Source organism: Taeniopygia guttata, chromosome 37 (assembly GCF_048771995.1).
Source record: "Taeniopygia guttata chromosome 37, bTaeGut7.mat, whole genome shotgun sequence".
NCBI lineage: Eukaryota > Metazoa > Chordata > Aves > Passeriformes > Estrildidae > Taeniopygia > Taeniopygia guttata.
In genome coordinates, this window is record NC_133062.1 from 6,746,916 (window position 1) to 6,763,431 (window position 16,516).

At 58.0% G+C, this 16,516-nt stretch overlaps 1 protein-coding gene and 1 pseudogene across 1 annotated transcript; both read right to left on the minus strand.

The window, feature by feature from the left end:
- Positions 1-252: 252 nt before the first annotated feature.
- Positions 253-14,507, minus strand: LOC140681609 (uncharacterized). The gene is made up of 3 exons (XM_072921595.1): positions 14,360-14,507; positions 12,694-13,851; positions 253-673 (listed from the first exon to the last, which is right to left on the minus strand). Exons 2-3 carry the CDS (start codon positions 13,764-13,766, stop codon positions 253-255), a joined length of 1,494 nt encoding a protein of 497 aa, XP_072777696.1. The 5' UTR covers positions 13,767-13,851; positions 14,360-14,507.
- LOC140681673 (5S ribosomal RNA) lies at positions 10,322-10,439 on the minus strand (annotated as a pseudogene).
- Positions 14,508-16,516: the final 2,009 nt, after the last annotated feature.

Consider the following 16,516-nt stretch of genomic DNA (forward strand, 5'->3'; position numbering starts at 1 on the left):
CCACAAGTAAGATGTGAGGCTTTAGGTGCCTCTGATGAATTTGTTGATTTTAACCCCAATTTCCTGTTTTTTGAATGGAGGAAAATAAAAGATAACAGGAACAAAAATAAAAGGAACAGCAGCCACCTCCCTCTGTGTATCACAGGGCATGTGGGTCACCAGGGCTCTGACCAGGGTGGGTCCTCTAATGGGGATGGAGCTGGAGCAGCGCACGAAGCTCTTCCTGCAGGCGGGGTTCTTGCAGGGCTTCCCTTACCGGTGCCTCCGCTGGTGCCGGGTAAAGAATGAGCGGTCTGAGAAGCTCTTCCCACACCGGGGACACTCGTAGGGCCTCTCCCCGGTGTGGATGCGCCGGTGGGTGACGAGGGTGGAGTTGTGCTTGAAGCCCATCCCGCAGTCGGGGCAGCGGAAGGGCCTCTCCTGTCTGTGAATCCGCTGATGTACAAGGAGATGGGAGCTGGTGTGAAACCTCTTCCCACACTCAGGACACTCGTAGGGCCTCTCCCCTATGTGGAACCTCTGGTGGACAATCAGGTCACACCTGTGGCTGAAGCTGTTCCCACATTCCCCACACTCGTAAGGTCGTTCCCCAGTGTGGATCCTCTGGTGGCAGATCAGGTTGAAATTCTTCCTGAAGCTCTTCCCACACTCCGAGCACTCGTAGCGCCTCTCCCTGTCATGAGGCTGCTCACAGACCACCAGCTCTGATCCCTGGCTGAAACTCTGCCCACCTCCCCGGCACAGGGTGGGCCTTTCCTCCTCAGGTCCTCGTGATCTGCGGGTGCAGCCCCTCCTCCTGTGGGATCTCTGGGGCTTTTCCTCCCCATTCGATTCCTCTGCCATGGAACCGCTCAAAACAGCCTCTTCCACGATGTTCTGCTGGGGGTATTTGTCCTCCCTGCTCTCCATCCTCAGCTCCTGCTCTGGGGGAGGAAGGACAAGGAGAGGATGGGATTTGCCTCTGTGCCTGAGGGAAGGGCAAGGAGATCCCCCCAGTGCGTCCCCGGCAGGAGGGCACCAGCAGCGGGGCTGTCCTGCAGCCGGGGGCCGTGCTGGGCTGGGAGATGGAGCAGGAGAGAGGGGGAAAGGGGCACTGACTTCCTCCTCACCTGCCTCGGTGTCCCAGGGCATTTTTCTCACAGCCTCCTCCTCCATCCAGCCAAAGTTTGGGAGTGGGAAATCCTGGTGTGGGGAAAAAACAAGGTGTGAACACCTGGGGGTGGGGATTCCTCCTGCCCAAATCCATCTCCAGATGTCTCCTGGTGTCCATAAAAACCTCCAAAAACCATGAGTTAATGAAGAAAAGCCACCAGGAGTGTCCCATTTCCAGTCTCATCCCTCTGGGGTTCTGGTGTCCCCCGTCTCAGGGCTGCTGGGGATCCTCATGGGCCCTGGGGATCCCCCTTCTCCAGGGTCCTGCTTAGGGATGCTGGGGGGTTTTGCAGTACAAGGGTCCCCCTCTCCAGCCTCCCCCCGGTCCAGGCACTTGGGGCTCCCCCCTGTCCCCTCCACCCTGTCCTGGTTTAGGGCAAATTTGGGAGAAAACACCCAAGGGGGGTTTCTAGAAAGCAGATTCAAATGGCCTCTCCCCCAACCAGTTTGGGAAAAGATTTCCTTGGAGAAAAGTAGAAAAAAACTGTTTATTTAACAGGCAAAGCATTCACCATCATAAAAAAAATGAACAATATCAAACAACAAAACCTGTTGTTGCTCCAAAAGAGATGACAAACTCAGAAAGTCCCTCCGTGGGCTGCAGCTCGGCTCACTCAGGCTCTGATCAGTCCCTCCATGGCCCAGGCCCAGCCCGGTGGGCCACAGGTGTGAGCTGCCGGTGCTCTTCTGGTGTTCAGTCCAGAGCAGGTTTAAACAGCTCCAAAGAAAAAGAAAAACCACAGCCCTGGGAACTTCTCTGCCTCAGCGAGCTAAAAACTAACTAAAAGCAAAGGAGAGCTCTGTCCCACTGTCTGTTGGCAGATAATTGATACCTCAGGTTTAACTTTTTCTGTTCTGTTTTGGTGTGCAGCTTCTAGCTTTAGATTAAGTGTTCCTGGGATCTTTTCACAGGGTGGTGAAGACAAAACAATCCTGTTCTAGCTGGAGAGTCAAGGACAATCTCTTCAAACTTCAGGCCCAAAGCAAAAACAATGTGAAAAGAGGAGGGTGGGCAAGCAAGGAGGAAGAAAGTTCATAATTTGAAGCTATTAATTGGGCTGTTAAATCCTGTATGCAAATGGACTAAGAGTTATTAAAATGTGAGAACTCATGACCAAGCCCTCTTTTGCTTCCATCTCGGAGCCATCCGGGCAGAGCCCCGACCATGGCTCCGGTACTGCCGGGGTGTGGCCTTTGAAGGCACTTCAATAAATATCCTCTTTATTCCTCTTGGCTCCTTCTGGCCTCTGTCCCAGCTCCTTAAGGCATCTCAGCAGCCCAGGAGCCGGAATGTGGAGGGGTGAGTGCAGCTCCTGAAAACAAACTGCGCTCTTCTTCCTCCCCCTCTTCGCTTTTAGAACCAGCCCTGAAGGTGCAGAACTTATTTCGGAGCTAAACGGACCAATGGGGGTACGAGCATCGTGAGGTCACCCCAGGACAGGCCCTGCCAGGCTCAGGGGTCCCGTCCCCGCCTCATCTCCGGCTGCCGGGGGTCCCCCAGCTCCGGTATCGCCCCTTCCCCTCTGCCGCCCCGGGGGTCCCACGTTCCGCAGCCCCGGCTCTCACGGGGATCCCCAAAACCAATGTCCCGCCCTGTCAGCACCGGGCCAGCCCCGCGTGGTCCCCCCGGGACCCTCCGAGGGGCGATCACAGCTCCTCTCCCCCCGAAAAAGCTCCTCTTGGGGAGCCCGGAGGGATCCGGGGCTCGGCATCTGCCGGCTCCGAGCGCTCTCCAGAAAAATCCTCCCGGAGACCCCTCGATAGAGCCGGGGCGAGCTCGGCCTCCCCCTGCCCTGCGGCTCGGGGCTGGGGCGATGCTGGCGGGGCAGGGGGTGCTGCAGCAGGATCCTACAGTGACATTTCACTGCCAGCCTTCATAACTTCATCCCTGTGTTGTTGCAGCTCATGGATTGGGAATGAAATCAGGGCAGGGCCTTTGGTGGGAGCTGCCCTGGCTCAAGGGAAACACTGAGAGAGAAACAGAGCAGGCAAAGAGGGGCCGGAGAGAAAGGAGGACACAAACACAATCAGCTGAGAAGGTGGCACTGTGAAAACAGAACTGCAATGGACTAAAAATTAATGCGACAGAAAGAAATAATTTTGTAATTTCCTATCAAAACACATTTTCCTCCCTTTCTCACCAACCTTTTCCTGGTGTCATTCAGCAGGGCTGTCAGAAAGTTCATCATTCTGAGTGGATGTTCCAGGCTGCAGCCACAAGGAAACAGGGAATGGGGATTTTCCTGCTCCTGGGGAGTGAAACACTGATGAAAAATTAAACCCTACAATTTTAATAAAGATTTGTAGAGAATGGGTATGCTTATTTATAACGCTGTGGACGCATGTCCATTAAAGGGCAATAAGTCCTGACATACGTCCACAGCGCTATAAATAAACAGTTGGGGACACGGCCGGAGAGGGGAAACAGGAAGAGATGACGTCATCACCCCGGCCCCGCCCCACATTTGGCCGCTTTTGGGGGATCCTGAGGAGATTTTGGGGGGGTCCTAGGTGAGTTTTGGGGGGTCCCTGGTGAGGATTTGGGTAGTCCCAGGTGAGGTTTGGGAGGTCCCAGGTGAGAATTCCCAAGGATTTGGGGTTTCTCAGCTGCCCAGGTGAGGTCTGGGGGTCCTAGGAGAAGTTTGGGAGTCTCAGGTGAGAGTTTGGGGTGTTCCAGGTGAGGTTTGGGGGTCCCAGGTGAGGTTTGTGGGGTCCTGAGAAGATTTCAGAGGGGTGCAGGGGAGCTTTAGGGGGTCCCAGGTGAGAATTCCCAAAGATTTGGGGGTTGCCAGGTGAAAACAGCTCGGGGGGGCCGAGGAGGGGGGAGGGGCTGGGGAGGTTTTGGGGTGTGTCCCATGGGTGGGGGAGGGGCGGTGAGGGAGGGTCCGGGGGATTTTGGGGGGGTGGGAGCGGCAGGACGAACCCCCAGAAACTGACCACGCCCTCTTTAGACCCCGCCCAGTGTTTTGGCCCCGCCCCTTGCTGCTGGACACGCCCACCGATTGCCCCGCCCCCTCAGGCCCCGCCCCCCCAGTTCCCAACTCCGGGTTCTGGCCCCGCCCCCTCCTGAAACCCCACCCCAAATGACCCTTGGCCCCACCCCCAGAGAGATTTTTATCAATGGAAACCAAAAATCGCCACAAATCAACCCAAAAATTCAAACCCAGGGGAGTGGGGGCGTAGGACCACACCTGTGATTTTGGGGGGCTCCAGGTGGGCTTTGGGGTGGTCCGAATGAGTTTGGGGGATCCCAGGTGTTTCTGGGTGGCTCCAAGTGGGTTTTGGGGGAGTCCTGGTGCATTTTGGGGTTCCCAGGTGGATTTAGAGGGGGATCCAGGTGAGTTTCAGTGGGGTCCCAGTGAGTTTAGTGGGCGGGTCCAGCTGTCCCTGGGTGGGTCCAGGAGATCCTGGGTAGGTCCAGGTGGTTTTTGGGTAGGCCCAGGTGGTTTTTGGGGGGATCCAGGTGTCCTTGAGGGAAGTTCAGATGTCCCAGGGTTGATCCAGGTGTCCCTTAGGCATTTCCAGGTGGTTTTGCGGGTGTCCCAGGTGTAATTTAGGGGGACCTAGGTGTTCCTGGGGGCTCCTGCTGTGTGTGTCACCTCAGCAGCTGTGATGTTGTGATGTTCCCCCCCTCCCCAGCTGTCTCATCCCCCAGGTGCTATGATGTCATACACGTGACATCACCGTGTCCCTGCACAGGTGGCTCTGTGTCCCTGCACCCACCCAGGTGTGACATCACCTGTGCCCAGGTGTGACATCTGTCCCCAGGTGTAACATTACCTGTGCCCAGGGGTCACTCAGGTGTCACTCAGGTGTTACTCAGGTGTGATGTACCTGTGCCCAGGTGTGCCAGGTGTGCCAGGTGTCACTCAGGTGTGCCAGGTGTCACTCAGGTGTCCGTCAGGTGTCCCTCAGGTGTGGAATTGTGTTATTATATGTTTTATTATGTATAATTTCGTTCCATGTACCCCCCTGCGCTCTGTAGCAACCCCCCCGGGTTTTCCCATCTGTCCCCGCGGTTTGCCTTCCCGGGAAAGTGCAGAGTCATTGTGTTTACATCTCAGGCCATCTGTCAGTCACGCGGCGGGGTCGGCAGACGCCCTGGGACCCTCCACCTGTCAATCCCCCATTGGATGTACCCCTGCACCCCACTGCCCTCAGACCCCCCGTGGCGTTACCCCATTGGCTGCCCCGGGTTTCCCCTGTTCGGTACTTAACCTGCGGGCTGGGGACGCCCCGGGCTTTTCTCTCGCCCGGCCACTGCGTGCTGCTGCCGCCCCGCTCCCCCGCCGCGGCTTTTCTCTCTGCCAGCCCCCGCGTGCTGCTGCCGCCGCCACTTCCGCTGCCACTGCCGCCGCTCCGGATGACCCCGCCGCGGCCGCTCCGCTCCGCTCCACCACTGCGTCCGCTGCCGCCGCGGCACTCGCGTGTGTCTGCCACGGCGCCGCGGCCCCGCGCGCCGCCTCCCCTGGCTCGCGGCCAGCTCCGGAGCACGCCGCCCCGCCCCTGACCGGCAAGGCGGCACGAACAAACTCCAGCGCGGCACGCCGCAGCCTTTTTGGTTTTTACTTTCCCAGCCAAACTGCAATAAACCGGAATTCTGCCTGCGAGAGAAAAGTCTCTCTCCTTTTATTCGCCGCAGGACTCGCCTTTTGCTCCCAGACCCACGTAGCACCAGCCGACGCCTGCGAGGGCTCACCGGAAAAGACGGAAATTGCCCGCGCTCGCCTCCCCCCACGGAGCTAGCTGGGACAAAAGGGGGGAAAAGAGAGCACTAAGGCAGCCCTGTGTGAGGGAGGGCTTGGGAAATAAAATCTCTCTGTTGCCCCATGAACTCGGGAGGAGCAGTCTTTGTCTCCTGTGCCCTCGCTGCCCCACCAGACCAAAGAGATGTTCACCAGGGCCCTCCCTGTTTGTGGCCGTCCAGTGCCGAGCTGAGCAGGCAGCCAGTTGTGTTTGCACGTGAGCTGCCACAGGAAGACACACAGCAGCTGGAGATTTGAATAGCAGGGCTTGGGCTGATTCTTTTTCTTTCAGAGTGCAAGAAAGACACAAAAGCACAAGGAAACATGACAGTGTTTTGGTGGATTCTCTTTGTCCTGTGAAGTTGAGTAGCTGTTGGTGTTTCTGTGCTGCTGCTAATCCCTTCCATGAAAGAATCATTCCGGGAAGGAGCGACAACATCTGACACGCACCAAGTGTTGCCACCAGTTGCTCCAGGTGCTGCTATCAACAGCCCCTGTAGGACAGAGCACAGCCCCCAGTGCACACCAAAAGCCAGGAAATCTCAGGAAAATGGGAAACTGGACAAGACAAATGCAGATCTGAACCAATGTGGTTAATCAAATGTTCTACGTTTATTTGAGATAAGATGGTAGTTTATATAAGCTTCTACATAGTTTACAGAAACAAAGGCACTCTGGTAGGCTAACATTGTTTACCTTTTCCTTAAAGTGGCTTGAGCCTTACACTATAAACGTATACTAATTCACACCCAGACAGCCCAGTGGTCCCCGTCACACCTTAATACTATTTCTATCTGCACCACAAGCTCTGAATTTCTAACTGCATCAGAGGTTGAAGGCCTCACAAGGCCCAAATCCGAGGCCTAGACTGGAGTAGCTCAAATCTCATAACTCATGTCCTCTTTCTCTGAAAAATGCTGCAACACACACCAGCTTTGGCTGCCCTCTGGCAGAGAAGCCCTTTTGGGGCACAGGTTTCTGGGGCAGCAGACGGGCACCGGTGCTGCCAGGGCTCGGGGGAACTCTGCTTCGGCGGGGACTGTGCCTCAGCGGCTGATGTCAGCGCTCCCCGGGCCCCAGGCTCAGAGCAGCATTCCTGCCCTGGCCCACACGTTCCTGGTCTGTGTCACACGGCCGTGCTTAGGATGGTCACCATGTGGGACGTGTCCCGAGGAGGCCGTGCCAGCTTCTGTGCAGGGCCCCGTGCCCTTCCCGCCGCGGCTGCGTCGGCAGCCCTGGGGGCTCCTGCTGCCCTGAGCCCGCAGAGCAGGGCAGCGTTTGCTGATGGTCTGAGCCATTCCTAAAGATCCTGTTGGGCTGTCTGACACACTTGGGGCAAGGCATTCCTTCCAACCTGGGCCACTCTGGGGGGCTGGGGGTGGTCCCAGGGCAGGTGGCAGAGTGTGCAAGGGCCCTTTGTGACACGGTGCAGCATGGTCACCATGGAATGGAACAGGACAGGGTATCCAAGGGCCCTTTGTGACACGGTGCAGCATGGTCACCGTGGAATGGAACGGGACAGGGTATCCAAGGGCCCTTTGTGCCACGCTGCAGTAGGGTCACCGTGGAATGGAACGGGACAGGGTATCCAAGGGCCCTTTGTGACACGGTTCAGCATGGTCACCGTGGAATGGAACGGGACAGGGTATCCAAGGGCCCTTTGTGACACACTGCAGCATGGTCACCGTGGAATGGAACGGGACAGGGTATCCAAGGGCCCTTTGTGACACGGTGCAGCATGGAACGGAGCTGGGTGTCCAAGGGCCCTTTGTGACAAGTGGTGACACAGGAGCTGGTGGTGACAAGAGCACGCCACAGTGCTCGGTGCATGCGACGGGACAGGACGGGACAGAGCAGTGCTGTGAGGAGCCCCTGCACAGCGCACTCGTTCGTGTCTGACCCAGAGTTTTTCCGAGGTATTACTCCTGCAGCTGACCTCGAGGCCAGACCACAGGACTTGCTGACCCGTGGCCTTCCTGAGGCTTCTCTTCTGCAGGTGCCCTCGAGGGCAGAGCGTGGGACTTGGTGCCCTGGAGGCATCTCCCATCCCTGCTGCCGGTGCCCTCGAGGCCAGAGCACCATCCTTGACAGGAGTCTCCTGTCCTTGTGGCAGGAGCCCTCGAGACCAGAGCACAGGACTTGCTGTCCTGAGCCTTCCTGAGGCTTCTCTCCTGAAGGTGCCTTCCAGGCACGAAAGCAGGACTTGCTGACTCGGAGTTTTCTGAGGCATCTCTCCTGCAAGTAGCCACAAATCCAGTCATGGACATGGAGCAGAGACCCCCGAGGGTGCCCAAGCTGGCCTGGGTGGAGGAAGAGGAAGAAGGCCCTGGAGCTGCCCCTGCACACGAGACTGTGACACGGCACCAGAGTGCGAGGCACAGCTCCGGGTGCTCCCCGTGAACCTCAGCTCTGGGACCACTGTCTGCCCCAAGCTTCAGGGGCTGCAGGGGGAGCCCGGCTGGGCTCTGCCCTGGGGCCATCCTGCAGGGACAGCTGCACACAGGGAGCATTCCCTGCCACAAAGAGCCAAGCCAGGGCTGCAGGGCAGCTGCTCCAGCCCCGACTGCACTGCTGAGTGCTGTGCTCTGGGGCTGGGGCTCCCCGCACAGGGGACTGCACTGGTGTGCCAGAGGAGACAGAGAAGCTGCAGCTTCAGCCTAACTGAGGTGGGTGCGTGGGCTGGGAAGAGTGGGGAGGCTCAAGGGGATTCACAGAGCTCATCCTGCTGCAAGGACGAGGAAAAGGGAGTGGGAACTCAGCAGTGAGGAGAGCTGAGGGCTGGAGAGCAGCTCTGAATGACACTAAAATCCCACCGGATCTCTGAGACATTGGTGTTCCTCAGACAGCGACAGGATGAGTCCCTAAGCCTGGGGCTCGGCCTTCCTCATGGTGAGGGGCACCAAGTAAGGCACCAAGTGTGATGGAGACTGGAATGGGCTGGGAACTCACTGGGGGAAAAGAGGGAGCCGTTGGGAAGTAAAAGACAGGTGGGGGAGAGAACAGTTCAGAGAAGGGCTGAGCTACAGCTTGAGCAAGATGCAAAACGTCATTTGGGGTCATCCCAGATTGATTTCATTTCAGAAGTTATTGAACAAGTATATGCTTTGAGTGGTGCCATGTTTTACCTTGGAGGTGTACACTCTGCAAACTTGAGCTGTGCTGCTGAAATGCTCAAGCAAGTCAGTGCTGCAGGGCACCCCATTTCTCCTTTGGCTGATTGTGGCCCGGTGCTGAGCTCCAGCAGGGCCCTGGCAGAGCCCAGAGCAGCCTCAGCACCCGCAGAGCCCGGCTGCAAGGAGAGAAACCAGAAAGCCCCGTCAGCTGAAGGCTCCTGTCCCCTTGTCCCAGCTGCCCGTGGTGCCCCGCACTTCCTGATCCAGACTGGACCACACCTAGAATGCTTCCTCTATAAAAACTAACAAGAAATTATTGAAAATAGATTACAGACAAATAGGGAAACAAGAAAAAAGGTCAAAAATCTCTTCTCTGTCAGAGGTTTGGGGAAGGCCCAACCCCTGCATGCCAGGGAAAAACCCACCATGGGTGAGGGAAGCCCAGGCTTTCTCCCTTCCCCTGCACTGCCCCCATGGTGATCCCAAAGCAAACAAGGGCAGTGGAGCAGCCCAAGCCCTTCCTTGCCTGCAAAGCAAAGCAGCCCCTGCACAGGCTCTGCAGTCCCACCTCTGCTCCCACCATGGGGGTTTGTTTGTGTCGGGCTGGCTGCCCCAGCCCAGCCCCACCCGGGGCACGGTGGGTGCTGGGGGCTGTTGGCAGGGCCAGGAGTCCACTCCCATTTCGTACCCACCCCAGCCCATGCCCCAGCCCTGCCAAAAGCAGCCTGGCAGCCGACTGAAGGATCAGCTGCATCCACCCAGCAAAGGGGGAACCTTTGGTTCCCGGCCAGGCTGTGCAATGCCCAAATCTGGGAGCATCCCCTGCGTGAGGACTCATCTGCAAATTCCCTGTGGAGCCTGGCTTTAAAGGACATGTCAGAATCAAAGTCCACCATCTTCAGCCTGCCAGTGGTCAGGTGGAGCAAGAGGTTCTCATCCTCGACGTCATCCTCGACGTCATCCTCGCTGTCCCCAGCAGCAGCAGGGCCCGACCCAGCTTTGTTTCCGAGATCAGACGAGACCGGGCGCTCTCAGGGCGGTGTGCCATAGGCACCTGCAGCCCCTCAGCAGCGCCCTTCAGCCCACCACACCACCCTCCGGGCACAAGCCCAGAACCCCAAAGGGGCTCGACAAGCCCAAAAGGGCCGCCCCGCCCACAAGGGGATCTAGAGACAGACCCCAGCCCGCACCACACACACAAGGCACACAAAACCACACAAGGCCCACGTGCCCCTTCCCTCCTGCCCCTCGCCATGGCTGCCCAAGAAAACCCAAGCACCAGAGGCCCTCTGGCCAGCAGGCAGCAAAAGAAGCCCACAGCACCCAGTATTCCCAGGGGGTCTCCCATCCCAGTACTAACTGGGCCAGACCCTGCTTAGATTGCAAGATCAGACCAGACCGGGCGCTCTCAGGGCGGTGTGCCATGGGCACCTGGCAGCCCCTCAGCATCGCCCTTCAACACACCCCAACACGCTTTGGCACAAGCCCAGAAAACCACGGGGGCTCCGCACGGCCAACAGGGCCAGCCCTGCCCACAAGAAAATCTAGAGCCAGACCCGAGCCCACAACACACACACAAGGGATAGAAAAAAAACAAGGCCCATGTCTAGGTTTGAAAAGACAGGAGTCTGTGAAGGAAGGCAAAAGCCTCCTGTGAAATGGAAAAGGTAAACACCCTCCCTCCAAATTACCACAATTTAACAAAAGGCTCTCAGGCAAAGATATGGGAATGGGAATAATAGTTCTTTACCAGGAAAAAAACTAAATAAAAATAATAATTTAAAAAATGCAATTAGTACAAATGAAACTAGTGATGGAGGCAGAAACCTGACACCCTGAGGAGTCAGGGTGTTGGTAGTAGTCCAGTTAAAATGGTGGCTGCTCCTCCTGGAGTGGCAGATGAAATGCTGCTGAAGTGGTGATCTCTAGAAGGGTGGAGTTTTCTCTGAAGGTCTGGTAGTAGCTGGGCCTGGTCTTCCTCTAGGAATTCAGCAGAGAAGAAGCTGGTGGGATGAGGTTCTGGGGGTCCTGGTGGGCACTGGAAGGGAGTTTGGGGGTACTGGGTGTGACTGGGAGGGACTAGAGTGAGCCTGGAGGAGCTGGATGGAGATTTGGGATGGAAAAGCAGAGATTGGGATGAGGTTGGTTGTGCTGGAAAGAGACTGGGAAATGTTTGGTTGAGTCCTGGTGGGGCTGAGAAGGGACTGGGAGAGGGTTTAGACGTACTGGGGTGGTGGGGGGAGACTGGAAGGGGGTTGTGGGATTCTGAAAGGGATGGGAGACGCTTTGGTGGGTCCTGGGGAGGTGAGGAAGGGATCATGGCAAGTTTCAGGGGGTCCTGGGTGGACTGGGAGCAATCAGGAGGGTGCTTGGAGAGGCTTGGGGTGTCTGTGAGAGGTTTTGGGGGGTCCTGATGCCTGCAGGCCTCCCAGAGATGCCGTGGGACGCCACCAGCAGCAAGATGCAGACGGGGATCAGGGACTACGAGTTGGGCTTTGTCTTCCTGGTGCTGGGGCTCGGCTTCTACCTGTGCAAGTGGGTCAAGGGGGGTCCCGGGGGTCATGTCCCCTCTCCCCAAGACTGTGGGTGCTCCCCCCGGGGCCCCCAGCCCGGTGTCACCCCTGTTTCTCTGCCCACAGAGCTCCTGAGCCGCCGGCGGCCGCAGAGCTTCCCTGTGGCCTCGGGCCCAGCCGGGATCCCCCGCTCCATCCCCACGCTGATTTTGGGGGGGTCCTGTGTACCCCCATCCCTGCTGTCACTCTGCCCCTGCCCGCCTGCTCCCAGTGTTCCCAGTAACGCTTCCCAGCTAAACCCAGCCCAGTTTATGGGGGCACTGGGGAGGGACTTGGGGGGACCCCACGGCGGGGCCGGCACTGGGCAGGGAGGGCGGGGTCCGGGTGGGGAACACTGCCTGCGGCGGGTCTGCCCGGCAACTGGTGAGTCATCAGCGCCGCTCTCTCTGATTGGCTGACTCGTGTCCACCGCATTCTCTCATTGGCTGAGGAGAGGCCCGGGACTGCAGAGAAGGAACGGGAGAGATCCCGCCCCAAGCAGCGGCACGGGGACAACAGACCCAGCCCGGGCACAGGGAGGGAATTTATTACCAACCAAACCACGGCAGCACGAGGAGAAGGGAAAGAAATCCCTCCAACACCTTCCCCCCACCCAACGGGGATCACCCACAACAGGGTTATCCACCAGGGAGAGACGGGGACATCCGAGATTAGACCAAAGCCAATTTTATTGTGTGTACCAGGTGTTTATACAGGGATTTACTTGTAGGGTCCTTATACAGGGCTCTGTTTTTGGTACATTTTCTCATTGGTTACACATTCTTCATGACATGACATCACCTGGTAACATTATTTTATCACAAAGTCTCACACCACGTTGCTTGGTCACTTCTTGCCCAGGGAGACTTAAACTGTGTCTGTGTCTCCCACAGTTTCTGCTCAGTCAGGCCTCAGATATCAGGCCCCTTTATCAGCTCTATTGCTTTACTCTCTGTTTTATTCCCCATACGGGGGCACCAGGGCTCTGCCCAACAGGGGTCACTGGGGATCATCCAGCCCGGATCCTCCCATGGGGGATGGAGCTGGAGCAGCGCACCAAGCTCTTCCCTCACTCTCTTCCCTCACTCCAAGCTCTTCCCTCACTCGGGGCACTCACAGGGCTTCCCTTACTGGTGCCTCCGTTGGTGCTGGGTCAAGGCTGAGCTCTCTGAGAAACCCTTCCCACACTCCCCACACTCGTAGGGCCTCTCCCCAGTGTGGATGTGCTGGTGTGTTCTCAGGTGTGAGCTCCGCCCAAAGCTCTTCCCACATTCCAAGCACTCATAGGGCCGTTCCCCAGTGTGGATCACCTGGTGCTCAATCAGGTGAGACCTCTGTCTGAAACCCTTCCCACACTCCCCACACTCGTAGGGCCTCTCCCCAGTGTGGATGCGCCGGTGCACGGTGAGGTTGGAGTTGCGGTTGAAGCCCTTCCCGCAGTCGGGGCAGCGGAAGGGCCTCTCCTCTGTGTGACTCTGCTCATGTACGAGGAGACAGGAGCTGGTCTGAAACCTCTTCCCACACTTGGAACACTCGTAGGGCCTCTCCCCAGTGTGGATCCTCTGGTGCACGATCAGGCTGGATCTCCAGCTGAAGCTCTTCCCACACTCAGAACACTCATAGGGCCTCTCCCCAGTGTGGATGCGGCGATGCTGGATGAGTTTTGACTTTTCCCTGAATCCCTTCCCGCAGTCGGGGCAGCTGAAGGGCCTCTCCTCTGTGTGAACCCGATAGTGCTGGAGGAGACAGGAGCTCGTCTGAAACCTCTTCCCACACTTGGAACACTCGTAGGGCCTCTCCCCAGTGTGGATCCTCTGGTGCTTGATCAGGTGGGACCTCCGGCTGAAGCTCTTCCCACACTCCCCACACTCGTAGGGTTTCTCCCCAGTGTGGATCCTCTGGTGCATGATCAGGTGGGAGCTCCACCTGAAGCTCTTCCCACACTCCGAGCACTTGTGGGGCTTCTCCCCATCATGGAGCTGCTCAGGGACCCCCAGCTCCGAGCTCTGGCTCCATCTCCGGCCGCCTCCCCGGCCCAGGGTGGGTCTTTCCCCCTCAGATCCCCGTGATCTGCGTTTGCAGCCCCTCCTCGTGCGGGATCTCCGGGGCTTTTCCTCCCCGTCGGGTTCCTGCGCCCTGGAGCCGATCAAAACGGCCTCTTCCACCAGGTTCTGCCGCGGGGATTTGTCCTCCCTGCTCTCCATCCTCAGCTCCTGCCCTGGGGGAGGAAGGACAAGGAGAGGCTCTTCCTCTTCCTCGCAGCCTCCCAGGGGCTGGGAATGGGAAATCCTGGTTTGGGGAAAACAAGGGATGAGCACGTTGAGTTTAAAGCTCCCTCTGTCCCAGTCCATCTCTACAAGTCCCTGGCCACCTGGGCTCCATAAAAACCTCCCAAACACCGAGATCCAGCCCTGAAAAAGCCTCCCAGGAGTTCCCCGTCCCTGCTCCCTCCCCTTTGCTGTTCGGGGCTCCCCCCTGTCCCAGCTGCTGGGGTCACGCTTGGATTGGGGGTCCCCCTTCTCCTCGCTGTCCGCCCTCCCCAGGCTGCCGGGAGTCCCAGCAATCCCAAAAGCTCCCCCCTCTTGGCTCTCCCCATTTAGGGGTGCCGGGGCTGTTTGGGCTCCCGGGCTCCCTTCTCCCCTTCTTCCCTGCTCTGGGCTGCCGGGGCTCCAAGGAGTCCCCCCAAGGGGACTTTTCCGCTCAGCTTCGCAGTTCTTCCTTCTCCAAACATCTCCCCAAAAAACTCAACCCAGGCACCCCCCAGGAGACCTGGCCCGAGCTCCCCCTCCCCGCTCACCTGCGGGATGGGGGGCGATGATCCCACAGGTGGGGGCTGCGAATTCAGGCAGGGCTGACCGCGCGCTTCTCTCTGCTCTGCTCCATCCGCTTTGTCCCTCCTCTTCCTCTTCCTGCCGCCCCTCCCCTTCCATCCCCCCTCCTCCTCCTCCTCCTCTTCGTTATCCCCACCTCCTTCTCCTCTTCCATCCCTCCCCTTCCATACCCCCTCCTCCTCCTCCTCCCCATCCCCACCTCCCGCTCCTCCTTCATCCCTGCCCTTCCCTCCCTCCTCCTCCTCCCCCAGGAGCAGGGACACCCTCGGTTCCCGTTCCCGCAGCCCCGGCAGCCCGCGGCAGGAGCGGGGATGGAGCCGGGACAGGTCGGGACGGGCAGCGCGGGGCTCTCGGCTGCTCCCAGCCGCTGTTCCAGGGGGGAACCCGGCCCGGGCCAAAGGAGAGGCAAACTGGGGAAACTGGGGGCTGCACATCCAAACTGGGGCTGCCTGGGGACCCTGCCTGGGCACTGCCGGCCCTTGGGGCTCCTCTCAGGAGATCAGGAGGGGGGAACGCAGAGAGGGCTCGGGGATGCCAGGAGTGCCAGCACAGGGAAGGACTGGTTTGTACTGGGATTGTACTGGAATCATACTGGGAGCAGCTGGGCCCATGCCAGGGCAGACTGCAGTCACCCCGAGGGAGACTGGGATCGTACTGACACAGAGTAGGAGCCTACGGGGGCAACTGAGACCATGCTGGGGGCAAATGGGATATACTGGGAGTGACTGGGAGCATGATGAGGGTGACTGGGAGCAGCTGTGAGCAACTGGGATCATGCTAGGAGCAACTGGGAGGAACTGGGAGTCACTGGGTGCCTGCTGGGGATGACTGGAAACGACTGGGCTTATACTGGGATCATGCTGGAGGTGACTGGGATCATACTGGCAGTGAGTGCCACGACACTGAGGCTGACTGGGAGCGGTTGTGAGCAAATGGGATCGCGCTGGAAGGAACTGGGAGTGAGTGGGAATATGCTGGAAGGAATGGGGGGACACTGGGAGAGACTGGGAGGGACAGTGAGGGTGAAAGGGGCAACTGGAACCGTGTGGAGCACAACTGGTTCATATTGTCACTGACTGGGAGCACACTGGCGTCATCTCTGGATCATACTGGGAGGGACTGGACTAATACTGGGAGTGTCTGAGAGTGACTGGGAACACACCATGCACAGCATCCCTGTACTGGGGGTGACTGGGAGCAACTTGGAGCACTCTGGGAGCAAATGGCATCATACTGGGATTGACTGGGCTGATGTAGCTGGAGGCAACTGGGACCATACTGCAAGTGATTGGAAGTTACTGGGATTATACTGGGACCATACTGGGAGTGCTGGCATGTGACAAGGATCATACTGGAGGTTACTGGGCTCATACTGGTGATGAAAGGAAGCAACTGGGATCCCACTTTGGGCTACTGGGAGCAACTGAGAAAAACTGGGATCATGCTGCAAGCAAACTGGAGGAATTGGGAATGACTGGATGCAGGCTGGAGACAACTGGGACATACTGGGCATGACTGAGATCATACTGGGATAACAAGCACCTTACTGGGATCACTGGGAGTGTCTGGGAATGACCACAGAGATGCTGAAGGCAACTGGGATTTACTGGGGATGTCTGTAACCTTACTGGGGTGACTGGGAACACACTGGGAACAACTGGGACTATGCTGGGGAGAACTGAGAGCGAGTGGAAGTGAGTGGGTCTACACCGGGGACAACTGGGCATGACTGGGACCATGCTGGGAGCAACTGGGATCATATGGGGAGTGATGGGGTTGATACAAGGGACAACTGGGGGCAACTGGGATCACACTGGGGAGAACAGGAAGCAACTGAAAGCATGCTGGGGGCAACTGGGATCCTACTGGATCTTACTTGGAGCAACTGGGATCAGGCTGGAAGCAATTGAGGACAACTGGAGTGACTGGGAACATGGTGGGAGCAACTGGGATACACTGGGAGAGACTGAAACCACAGTGGGGGTAAATGGGAACAACTGGAACCACAGTGGATGATAATGGGAGCAGCTGTGCCCATGCTGGATTCATACTGGGATCCTACTGGAACTGGCTGGCATCATACTGGGAATGACTGGAAGTGTGCTGGCTGTGACTGGAACCAT

Coding starts and splice junctions, on each gene's coding strand:
- LOC140681609 (XM_072921595.1), bottom strand. CDS start 13,766: ATGGAGAGCAGGGAGGACAAATCCCCGCGGCAGAACCTGGTGGAAGAG. Junction 674..12,693: donor CAGCACCAACGGAGGCACCA/GTAAGGGAAGCC, acceptor GCCTCATGACAG/GGAGAGGCGCTACGAGTGCT.